The 12,502-nt window shown below is 41.5% G+C and overlaps 1 protein-coding gene across 1 annotated transcript in view; it reads right to left on the reverse strand.

Annotated features, from left to right (window-relative positions):
• Nucleotides 1-1,314: 1,314 nt before the first annotated feature.
• EGFR (epidermal growth factor receptor) overlaps nt 1,315-12,502 on the reverse strand; it is a 229,724-nt gene continuing 218,536 nt past the window's right edge. The window contains exons 22-28 of the mRNA XM_049777187.1: nt 12,014-12,089; nt 8,382-8,528; nt 6,873-6,970; nt 4,514-4,681; nt 3,910-3,957; nt 3,153-3,255; nt 1,315-2,379 (exon numbers count right to left, since the gene is read on the reverse strand). Coding sequence (XP_049633144.1) covers nt 2,015-2,379; nt 3,153-3,255; nt 3,910-3,957; nt 4,514-4,681; nt 6,873-6,970; nt 8,382-8,528; nt 12,014-12,089 — 1,005 coding nt within the window. The 3' untranslated portion in view covers nt 1,315-2,014. The remainder of the gene's footprint in view (nt 2,380-3,152; nt 3,256-3,909; nt 3,958-4,513; nt 4,682-6,872; nt 6,971-8,381; nt 8,529-12,013; nt 12,090-12,502) is intronic.

Raw genomic sequence — 12,502 nt, forward strand, 5'->3', positions numbered from 1 at the left:
AGGAGTGCTGCCTCTGTTCCTGAAAATCCACTTGAGCAGTGGTTCCTTTGAAAAACACTTCCTTGGTCAGAGATTGAGAACACACTTCCCATGCTCTGTTCTACTCTCTGGTCCCAGTTCTGCTGCCTGCCATTAAGTCTGCCTCTCCCTGATGGGGTCAGAATACACTCTCCCATCTTTGGGCCGACAGATGCTAACTGGCCATGCTTTTCTGGCATCTAGGATCAGTACAGTACTAGGATTGATGCCTGAGTCTATTCCTTTGCAAAATTATGAATTTATTGAAGTCAAGATGAAGCTTTATATATTTATGTTTCTTTACTACTTATGCCAGGCTTATATAGGCATTCTAGAATATTTGAGAACAGAAAGGAATTAAACTAAATACTAGTTATATTTCCATTGAATCAGAATAAGTATTTTGGTAACAAACAGTGGGGCTTCAATTCGTCTGAGATTTAATCATTTAAAAGCCAAAGAAAATGTTTTCTTGCATAACAGAGCACACTTGTAGGCCAGAAATACTGTGTGAAATCCCTATTTTTTTGATAAACTAGATGGAGGGACATTGATACAAATGTGAAGAATGCTGCACTGGCAAAGGAACATCACCTGCAGATCAAACTGAAAATCACTTAGATTAAAAAAAAAAAAAAGATGGGGTCCTGAAGTAGAAATTATTTTAAGCAGAATATTTTTTCTTCTAAAGCACCTATTGATGTTGTGAAGCCTTTCTCAATATCAAACTCAAATTTCATATTTATTACTTCAATTGCATATATGTGATCTACATTTCTATTGGTAAAAGTGCCCACAGTGGGGGAAGGGCCTAGCTTTAAGTTTTTGCAGAGTTGCTTCAAAGACTGAAAGCTTCTATGTACAATATGTCCCTGGGTAGCTTCAGAGGGACAGTTTACTGGGAAAGAGCAAAGAGTAAACTATTTAGAGGTAAAAAGGTAGGAGATTATTTTCTATGACGGCCTAGAGTAAAAAAAATTTTTTTGGAAGGGAGGCTTCATGGGTTTGATGAGCACCTTCATTTCCCATTCTTCCAATGGAAAGACTTCACCAAAAGACTTTATGGAGTTTATCTGAGACTTGCCTCTGGTGATATAATCTCCTGTGGACATAGGCATTGCCCAGGTCCATCCTGACTGTATTGGTCTGAGATTCTAGCTGCCACGGCTTATGCCTTGATGTACCGTCTTCTTTAACTGGCAGGAAAAGAATAGTGAGTTTCAAAACAATTAAATGGAAGATAAAGCAGTCTAATACTTACAATTAGAAAATACTAGTCAACCAACAGAGATAAAGTACCATGGATGGAGACATTTATAGAAAAGTACATCTGATGAATAATCCTATGCCCTCAGTTTCTTTTTCTCTCAGGAATGGTCAGAATGGCTTTCTTTTTCATACTCATCACAATTGTCACAGGTCTTTATGATAATGACAAGCCAGTTTGTGATGAAGAGGTTTTCATGTCAATTATATTTTCTCACAAGAGGAAGTTCTTGGAAATATCAGTAGAGTTGGTGAAGATTCTGACTCTTGCTTCCAGGTCATGGTTGAATCTGGAGCAATTCATGCAACAAGTGCTATATTTGAGCTTCTTCCTCCTTAGAAAAGCCCATTAAAAACATAAGCAATAATGACACCTCCCCAAAGTCACCAAGCAATAAAAATCCTTATATATAAATGTACTCTCCCCTCTGCCAATATACCTTATTGAAAGGCAAATTTTATCCAATGGGCAACATTCTTGCTGGGCACCTTTTTCAGGGGGCACCTCACAGCTTGAAGACAAAGAAATGTTGCAGGGAATGTACCTACAAGTCCCCAAGGTAGGGTGCTTCCTGATTGAAAAATGGACTGTTGAAAGCAAATATGGCAAATCCAGTTCATGGTCCAAGAGTTAGTGCTGGCATGGCTCTCAGAACCTAATCAGCTGCCTTGGCTGAGTCAACGGGGCAGAAGTATCTGGAATTTTTATGGCTGGTGCTTCTCTCCTTGGTCATGCTCCAGTAAACTCACTGGTAGGTGGAGCTACCCTCAGGTATTCTGCATTTTCAGCTGAAGGCCCTTTGAAGATGCCATTGGACTTGGTTTCCTTGGGAAAGAAGTCCTGCTGGTAGTCTGGGTTGTCCAGGCTGATCTGGTGGCTGCCTGTCTGGGCCCAGAGGGTGGGACCCTCAGGAGTGCTGCTGTTGGTGTGGGAAGGGCAGGTAGTATTGAGATACTCTGGGTTGTCCACTGCATTGCTGTGGGGGTTCTGGTAGTGAGGGTCTCTGTTAGGAGCTGGATGCAGAGGCTGGTTGTGATAAACTGGATTCTGGACAGAGCCTGCAGGCCTCTTGGGAACACACTGATTGACATATTCTGAAATTCAAAAGAAATCAGGGTGAAACCATCAGCCAAGCATCATCCTGAGAGAGAGGGATCTTCCCCACTCCTGTGGCTATGATGACTATGGTGGGCAGGAAGCTGGATTCTTCAGTGTCTTCCTATAGTGGTAAAGTGTGCCCCTTTCTCTACTTCTAAAACAGTGGGCATATTTAAATTTCACCAAAAAAACGTGTTTAATGGTATTCTAGTGTGTGTGCCTAAATGAAGTGTAGAATAGGACAATTTATGTTTCACATGACAAGAATGGAGCCAAAAGGAGAACAGGGATGGTGACTCTCAAACTTACTTGTCTACTTTCTAGCACTCAAGAAGACACTGACAGTGAACATGAATATTCTGTTACGAAGTTGCTCACATGCTCATACACATTTGCTCTTCTACCTTCACACATGTACCCTTTCTCACACACCCAATCACTCAAACACATGACCACACATACAGTCACCCCCCCATATCTCTGCCCTTTAAATATTTTTACTTAATAAAATAAAAATATTTTTTATTTTATCTTTATTTTCATTTTATCATTTATCTCTTTCCTTTTGTTTTAAAAACTTGCAAACCTGGAGTCCTTCTAAGATACAAGCCTCTGGGTCACACTTGCCTTGATCCAGAGACCTGCGTGCTCCCCAGTGTTGGGCATGGCTATCTGCTTCCTCCTCAATATAAGTTGCACTCTCTACCTCTGGTCATATGGACAGATTGGGAAGGGCAAGGAACAGGACAGTGTAGGGTACGCTACTCACCAGGGACGGGAAGGAAGGAGTCATTCAGGTTCTCCTCAGGCATGGTGCCAGTGGGATCTGAGCTGTAGCGCTGCAGGAAGCTGTCCTCCTTCAGGGTGCAGTTCTGTTGGGGATAGAAATACAGTTGGAGGCATCGGTGCCAAACTATGGGGGGCTGTTCCATGTATATTCTAGCTCAACGGGGCTGAGAAAGGACCCGGGAGGTACATTACCAACTCCCCCCCCCCCTCCCCAAAACCAACAGCAGAGAAGATTCTCTGATCCCTACTCTCTCTTGGGCTTTCTCTAGGGACAAATGGCAATAATGTGCAATCCTTTATACAGTCGCCATTGTCACCTAGGGATTCTGATTACTTTCAATGTATGAGAAGCTAAAATTGACTATATTTTTCTTAGAAAGATTTAAGTAGCCCCGTGTGGCTTGGGCCATCTGTTCTGTGGCATCAGACTAGAACTTAGGATGTACATCAGGATTCCTGGGAGGCTGATCCAGGCACAGAGAGCTAGCTGGATCCAGATGCCCTGGGGAGAATCTGAGAATCTGCATTTTTACCAGCTGCCTAGTGGTGCTACAGGTGCAGATCCAAGATCCAACCATACCAGAACAGTGATAAGAGACAGCTATGACTGGCTGCATAGGGGCAGGGTAAGGAAATCATAAGGGAAAGGGACCCCACTTGAAGATAATGAAGATCATTTGATAACTTGGCCTGGTTCAGAGCTAAATGGATTCTTGTTCAATGTTGTATGTACATACCCCATTTCTGTTAATGCAAGCCGAAGTTGAATTGTTACTGGTGCCACTCTGTAAACAAATAAACAAACAATAAGGTGGAATTGTCCAGTGAATCTGTTTAAAGTTGATTAATTTTGTCTTGGTTTGTTCCCTTTATTTAAAAAAAACAAACAAGTAGGTTTTTATTTTTGATTTAATTGTTTTCCTTGATGATCTTAAAATTTATCACAAACAAGTTCTTGCAAAGCAATGGAGTAATACAAGTATCAATTAATAAAAACGAGTCATGACGAATTTTTTGTTTGTTTTGGGCCACACCTGTTGACGCTCAAGGATTACTACTGGCTATGCACTCACAAATCACTCCTGGCTTGAGGGGACCATATGGGACACTGGGGGATTAAACCGAGGTCCGTCCTAGGCTAGCACTTGCAAGGCAGATGCCTGACCTCTAGCACCACTGCTCTGCCCCACTACAAGACTAATTTAAAAATAGCTTTACCATCCAATAAAATCTACTTGGTCTCTCCTGAGAGCACACCACTGGAGAAGGAGTGTTTCCTTAAAAAAATCATTTTGGTTCAAATTGGTTGCGACAGCTTAAAAATGGGCAAAAATTCCATACCAGAGAACTCAGGAGAGGTGTCCGTGATGTGGAAGGGCTGTGGAAGAAGCCTTGTTGGGGGACCAGGTACTCGTCAGCATCCACAATGTCTTCCATGTCCTCCTCATCCATCAGGGCTCGATAAAAGTTGGAGTCTGTAGGGCTTGGCAAGTGCATTCTCTCATCTCCCTAGTGCAGAAAGATCAGAGAAGGTTCAATAACTTAATATATCAAAGCTATGAAAGTTAGCACCCAGTTAATATTATACCAACCCACGTTAATTGCAGAAAGAAATCAAAATAAAAATAAAGCAATTGCAGAAATAAATAAATAAACCATCACACATAAATTGCAGGAAAAAATACTTTGCATTCAACTCATCTGGGTTTGATTTTCAGCACCCAGTATGGTCTCCAGGGTACTGCTAGGAGTAATTCCTGAGTACAGAGCCAGGAGTAATTACTGAGTATAGATGTATTTGGCTCAAAAACAGGAAATAAATAAATAAAAAGGAAAAATAAAGACAGAAAAAAGAAAGAGAAAAAGAAAGAAAAGAGGAAAGAGGGAGAGAAATAAGGAGGAAAGAAAGAGGGATGAAGAGCCTCCTCTCTCGATGTCTGTTGTCAGCTGGTGACTGGATGTTGGTCAATTTAGTTACAATAACATCTAATCAATTCTCTAAAGTTCTCTATATCCACTACCTTACATTAAAGTGGTAAAAATTCTTGCTTTCTAAGAGGTCCCAGGCACAAATTCTCACAGCTTTCTGGGTGAAGGGAGAAAAGGCTGCAGCAACACTTCTAATTAAATGTGCATTGTGCTGCTAGGTTCTGTGATTTTGTGAATAAATAATTATTTTTCCTTTGGAACTGGCCTGACACCAAGCTCCTAAAACTTGGCTTCTCTAGGAACTGGAGTGATGGCATAGTGGTAGGGTGTTTGCCTTGCACGAGGGTGACCCAGGAGGAACCTCAGTTCGATCCCCCGGCGTCCCATATGGTCCCCCAAGCCAGGAGCTAGCCAGGAGTGGCCCCTGAGCATCACCTGGTGTGGCCTCAAAACAAAACAAAACAAAACAAAACTTGGCTTTTCTGATAAGCTGAAAAAGTTTGTTACTAGTGAAGTGATTTCTCAGAAAGAAATTAATATTGGGACTACTCCTCAGTGGAACCAACCCCATGATTAGAGAGAGGGTTGGCCATTTTAATTCTCCTCACCATACCTTCTGACAAGCACAAACAACCTATGTTAAATCTATTACCAGAGGCCAGTGCAGCAATCCAATATGCTTCCTTAGAGAACTTGATCAGCCCTCTGTGAGGATGAGCTTCCAAATTGTCTGGGAGATAATTCCAGAAGGAAGCTCTGAAGCCTTTATTTGTGTATAGCCTCACACATCTCTTACACCTGGGAGGTTCCTGACTTTCATTTAAATTAAAAAATTATCCAGGGGAAAGAGATACAGTGCATGGATGTGTACTTGCATGTGGCCACAACTTGCATGTGGCCACCCCAGATTTGATCTCTGGCATTACATTGTCTCCTGAACAACCTGAGAGGCCCTTAGCACTGCCAGAATTGGCTCTGGAGGGTCCCAGGCATCACACCCTGCAGTCCTTGGTTTGAACCACTGGTCTGGCGGCTTAGCCAGGAGGGCCTGGACCCTCTAGGGAATATTTCTTCAGTGAGTAAGCAGGTCATCTGCACTTCCCGAGGCACCTTCACTTAACTGAGCCCTGAGAAGGTTGTGTGGAAACATATTATTGATAATGTCAGTCAGAAATGGGTGCTGGCCTAAACCTGGGACCAGTCTGAGGGGTTGGGGGCCAATCTCTCTGCCTGTGAGCACTGCGTCAGGATGGAGCCACTGAGCACGCGGCAGAGAATCATTTGTTGCTGTGGGAAATGGCTTCTCCCTCCTCCCTGCTTGTCCCTCACACACTCTGAAATTAGAGAGAACCTTTAGGTGTGAGTCAAGATATTTTGCATTTCATTGAATTTTTTCCCCTTTGTTTCATTGAATCTTGAACTCTACAATGTTAGCCTGGTTTTTCTCTTCAATTGTGTGAGGAGTCAGGCATCTAAAGCTGGGTTTACCAGACACCAAATCCTGCTTCTTTATCCTACTGAGGTGAGGTTTACACCAATCAAAATTTAAAGAGAGCTCTGGATTATATGCGAGGAGGCTGTCTGGGCAGGAGGCTCACTTGGACTGTCTGTGGAGCAGATGGACTCTGTCTGGGTTTCACTCAAGCTTGGACATGTGCTGGCATTGCCTGAGCATATTGTGGATTTAGTCGTTTGGCTTAAGTAGCAGCTCGCACAACTCTGATATTTGTTAGAGACCTTTCCCTCATAGAAATGTGGTCGCAATCAGTACCTGGATGACGAGGTAGCGCTGAGGGTCTCGGGCCATTTTGGTGAATTCAATGATCAGCTCACGGAACTTTGGGCGACTGTCTGCATCTATCATCCAGCCTGGAAATCAATGAGGAAAATGGGACCATTATAACTCAGAGATATAATACATAGAACCTTTGTGCTGGAACCCCCTTGAGCCAAAAGATGACACAATCACTAGTGTTTGTGCTTTTCAGCTTTTCTTTATGCTTGGCTTTTCAGTCTTGGGAAACTAGCATCATAGCTGGTTATAGCTCATGTGTAACTCTGTGAATTATGATGCCTCAATCAAAAATAAGATAAAAGAGTATAAAGACCATAGTAACATTATTCATTAGAAGGACAATACCATCCTCTGCTCATTCGCTTTTTTGCCTTGTGACATGTGTGATGGAACACACTCTCTCCTATCTGTGAATGCTCTGATCATGAGGTCCTGTGTCTATGTTCTAGAGGTCCTCCCTGAGCATCCATCTTAATTGGTACTCATGTAGCAGACTTGCCAGCTGGAAACCAGAATGAATTTAGAGAAATTCATTCAGTAGACAGATTTCCTCCAATCACTTTTACTGTATGTATGGTTTTACTATATGCCATGTGCAGCTGTTGTGCTTAGGAGTGGGTGGGGGATTTCAGAGGAGGCATCTTTTAATTGCATAGGCCATCAATTATGTAATGGTATAAGTCTAGATTAAACAGAGTAGAGGAAGTGCTACCGACTGGAAATCCTTAGGCCCCTTGTGAGTTAATGTTTATTTTCTATCATCAGGATGTCAAGCTATTTTCAGCTAGACTGCTATGTGACCTTAGACACATCATATAACCTCTGGATCCCAGTTCTTCAGCCCAGAGCTATGCAGTTAAAATAGAAAACTCTGTGATCCAAAGTTTAGAAAACTAAAGGCGTTTACATGAACTTGGCTCTGCTATGTTCCTTTTATCGCATGATAAATGTGATAACGTGACCTATAATGCCCACTAAACATGGATGTGGAGAAATGATACTGTCACTCAAGTAACACACTCTATTTGGATGCAAATGTTTACTTATAAAGAAGACCTTATATAAATCCATTATCTGAAAGGTTTAAGTCAGAGTAGAAATGTTGATCCTATTTGCTGCTTGTGGATGCTCATTTGCTACACATTTAAAAACATTCAATCTGGTAACAGGTTTCTAAATGTGGGCCACTTTTTTTTTTAAAAAAAAAAAACACAAAACAAAACAACCAACTCAAAGAATAGAATATTCCTGTACTTGCAAAAAGAACCAAAGGTCGGGTCAGTATTCAAAGAGACAAGGAAGTTTTTAAGTGCAAGAGGGTATTGCAGGTATATCTGGATTGAGTGACGGCCTTAAAGGATGGTAGGATTTCTTTGTGGGAAACCAAAGGTCTGAGCCATTTGACCAAAAGCAGCAACACCTTTGCAGGAATCCTGGGTGCTACAGTTCAGCTCTGTAGGGTGGATGGCCTAGGGAATCACTTACACTTGACCATAATCATGTAGACGTCAATGGTGCAGATGGGTGGCTGTGGAAGGCGCTCTCCTTTCTCCAGGATGGTGGAGATATCACTTGCAGGGATGCCATCATAAGGCTTGGATCCAAAGGTCATCAGCTCCCAAACTGTGACACCTAGAGGATGCAGAAGTCACTTTTGAGTCAGCAATAATCATGATACTTGGTCTTTAGTCATCATCACTGCTACTGCTGGCAACGTTTAGGAAACTATGTCTGTGGCCTTTGGCAATTTGTTTGACCCAAAGATGGAGTTTCTAAGCAATGTGAGTATTCTAAGTATGTCTTTAAATAACAACAATAAAAATTCCTGTATGTCAATGAGTGAGAGAAGTAGAATGCCTGTCTTGGTGGGTTGGGTTGAGGTGGGGGGAATGGGAGGAGGAAGATAGGGGACATTGGTGATGGGAACTCTGCACTGGTGAAAGGGGGTGTTCATTTTATGACTAAAATCCAACTACAGTCAAGTTTGTAATCATGTTGTTTAAATAAAGATGTATTTTAAATAATCATGGAAACAACAAAGAAATAGTTCTTGTAATGAATATTGAAAATTATGCTTTTTTGGGGAGTGCAGTTAGAGCAGAGAATCAACCACTATGACAATGATAGCTGGAAAATATTTCTGGACAAGAACTGGGTGCTGAAAGGAGATAAAGTGATATACATGATATCATACCCTATTCACTAACGTCGCAAACCACAGTGTCTAAATAAAAAAAGGGTGAGAGAGAGGGAGAGAGGGAGAGAGGGAGAGAGAGAGGGTGAGAGGGAGAGAGAGACAGAGAGACAGAGAGAGAGAGAGACAGAGAGAGAATGTCTATCCCAGGGGCAGGCAGTTGGGAGGGCAGGAGGAAAACTGAGGACACTGGACAATGATGACAGGAAATGTGCACTGGTAAAGGATGTTGTTGTATATTGTATGACTGAAACTCAATCATGAACAACTTTGTAATTTAAAATAAAAAACCCAACTAAGTTACTAACAACCTTGCAACCATGAAGTTTAAATAAAGTATCTAAAAAAGTCCATTTTTTTTTAAATTTTAAAGTCAATCCTCATGAGTTTGAAAAAGTCAAAGCTGTAGTAAAGCCTCTCTAGAGGTAATTGTCTATAGAAATAAAAAGAAATTGCTGTAGTTTTCTGGTGCCTACCAAGCAAGACTATGAGATGCTCTGTGGTGCTGTAGAGATAGTCAGTGTGAGGAGGAGAGTGGTTCCTTACAGCACGGAGCATGGTCAGAAATAGGACCCCAGCAACCTACAGTCAGTTCCAAAGACTCACTGTCTTTTGAAAATGATTCCGGATGCACACGACCATAGATGTGTCTGGATGTTCCAGAGGCTCTATCCAGAACATAGTGACTTATTTAAATATAAAAAATATTAGATTGTACAAGGAAGGAAATACTTCTCTGTCCTTTCCCACTCACTAGTCCATATGGCCTGAGTGAAAGGAAGAAAATTTCATTTCCAGGTTTTATAAAGTCAATAAAGTTTTATCTACCTTAGTTTGAACATCGGTCTACACATGTACGATGAATTCTCACGAGAAGGTAAGCTTTCCGGGTTTCAGATTTAAGGAGTGAGGGTGGTGTATTATGCTTGAGAGAGAATGGTCATATTAATCCTCTCTTTTTCAGTATAATGTGGGATATATGGGTGTTTAACCAAAAGATTTTTTTTCTTGATTGGACTAAGGAGTAGAATAATAGCATATGTCTTTAAACCAAATTTTTATGTTCATGGTCCAATATCCTAACATACTTCCCAGCAGTTTGTGTTAAATGATAACTGGAAATATGGGAAGGGGAGTGCATTGTTATTATGATGCTGCTGACTTTATTATATTGGCTGCCATTATTCAAAGGTACCAAAAATGGTCAGTGAAAACACAGCCATGATGCTGTCTGTCAGACTGCATGTCCACTGACTGGAACACATTAGAGAGGGCAGGAGAGCAGGTGGTAAAGAGGGTGATGGGAGGACCACTTGTCTATTACCACAATAATCTCTGGGGATTCTGCTCATCTGGAGCATACTTGAAAAATTAAAAAAATGAAGCAGAGGAGTAAAATCTGAATAGAGTTTAAAGACAGATTTGCCTCCCATTCAGGGACTAAACAAATGAAATATTACAAAATGTAAGAAAGAACTCATTATATTTGGAACTCTGGCAGTGATGTCACTGGAAGGAGGGAAGGAGAGAAGACTGGGGTACTGACAAAAAGCTCCCCCTGGGCAGGAGCTAGGAGTAGAAAGAGAAGGGACATCTCAAAAGTAAGTAGGTGTCAGAATAGCTTTATCTCCTTATTCAGTCCTTGCATTGCCAATAATTCAGATTGCAAGGTTATGCAGAATGCCAGTTTGTTTATTCATGTATGTCTGTCTCTGTAAAGTGTTCTTTCTAGCAGAAGGGAGAGATGAATAACCATATGATAAAAATATACATTTGGATTATGAGGAAGTGAATATTTTCATACAACAACTATTAAGTGGATGCTCACCTGAATTTTTTTTTTTGGAGCACATCTAGCAGTGTTCAAGGCTTAATATTAACTCTGTGCTCAGATAACACTCCTGACAGGCTCAGAGGACCTTATTTAGTACCATGAATTAAATCCAGGTTGTCAACATAAAAGGCAAGTACCCTACCTGCTCTACTATTGCTCTGGCCCCTGAATGATTTCTTTTGTGACAATGACTCAATTCCTTTAGGAAATTCCTTGAATTATTGCTTGTCTCCAATATGCATATGAAATAATATAAATAGCTGAAGAGAAGCTGATGATAAGTGTCTGGAATAAGATATCTATAGCCTCTCAGATCACTGCTGATTCTGGGGTTTGACATGACATCTGGGAGTGAGTGTGGAGACAGGCAAAGAAAAATGGTTAGTGAGATGAGGATTCCTGTGTCAGTCACAGTGGAACCTAAATGGATGGGCACTCCTGACAGGCTTTCTTAGAGTCAGAGGCAATAACCGTTTCTTCCCTTTTCTTATTTTTCATACACAAACACATACCTGTTTGCCAGCTGTTCCCTGGTACAAAATTTCCTGTCCACTAACGCAAACATCACCTGAGCTAGGCCATCACAAGTTCTTCTGCTGGTAACTCTTCTCCATGGAAAGGGGCAAATTTGGCTTGACTTAGCAGGTGGAGGCATTTTATGAGTTCAGTCTTTCCTCCTCTCTCACTACATTTTCTTTTGATGGATTGACTGGGATTCTCAGTGATTTTTAGTGTAGAAGTTAAACTTGACTTCCTTGGGTATGTTTTCTTTTTTTTTTTTTTTTTTTTGTGGTTTTTGGGTCACACCCAGCAGTGCTCAGGGGAAACTCCTGGCTCCATGTTCAGAAATTGCTCCTGGCAGGCACAGGAGACCATATGGGAAGCCGGATTCGAACTGATGACCTCCTACATGAAAGGCAAACGCCTTACCTCCATGCTATCTCTCCGGCCCCATGTTTTCTTAATGTAAAACACACACACACTAACTGCTACACTGTTATTGGTCAAAGTCTTGCCAGAAAACTTGCAAATGGGAGAGAAAATAGCAATCAAAAGATAAGCCATACCAGCTGAGCCTCAGAGACTCACCATAACTCCAGACATCACTCTGGTGGGTGTAAATTCGGTGTAAAATTGATTCCAAAGCCATCCACTTGATAGGCACCTTGGGACAATGTGAGATAAAATAAAAAGACAACTATTAACTTCTCTCTGTTTAAAAATTTTAAACTGCATGGGGAAAATGACAAGAGACAAGCAGAGGGAAGAAAGGCCACCCCTGCTCCATCTAAAATCCCCAGGGCCTGACTCTCCTCCCCTGCTGAAGGGATGGTCACTCGATCTGTCAGACAAGGGGCTCCTACATGAGGTCCCTGAGCCAGTCTCATAACACTGAAGTAGAGACAGTTTTTCTGCTTTCAGAGGAAGTATAAGGTGAGCTATAGTTCATTGTGTATATCCAGTCATTTATATAGTAAGACAATCTGTTCTCATCCAGCCATTTCCATAGTAAGACAATCTGTTCTCAGGAGCATCCTGAGGTCTATTGGGAAAGTTCTTCCCTCCCTAGTGGAAGAG

This window comes from Suncus etruscus, chromosome 7 (genome assembly GCF_024139225.1).
Source record: "Suncus etruscus isolate mSunEtr1 chromosome 7, mSunEtr1.pri.cur, whole genome shotgun sequence".
In the NCBI taxonomy this organism is placed as follows: Eukaryota; Metazoa; Chordata; class Mammalia; order Eulipotyphla; family Soricidae; genus Suncus; species Suncus etruscus.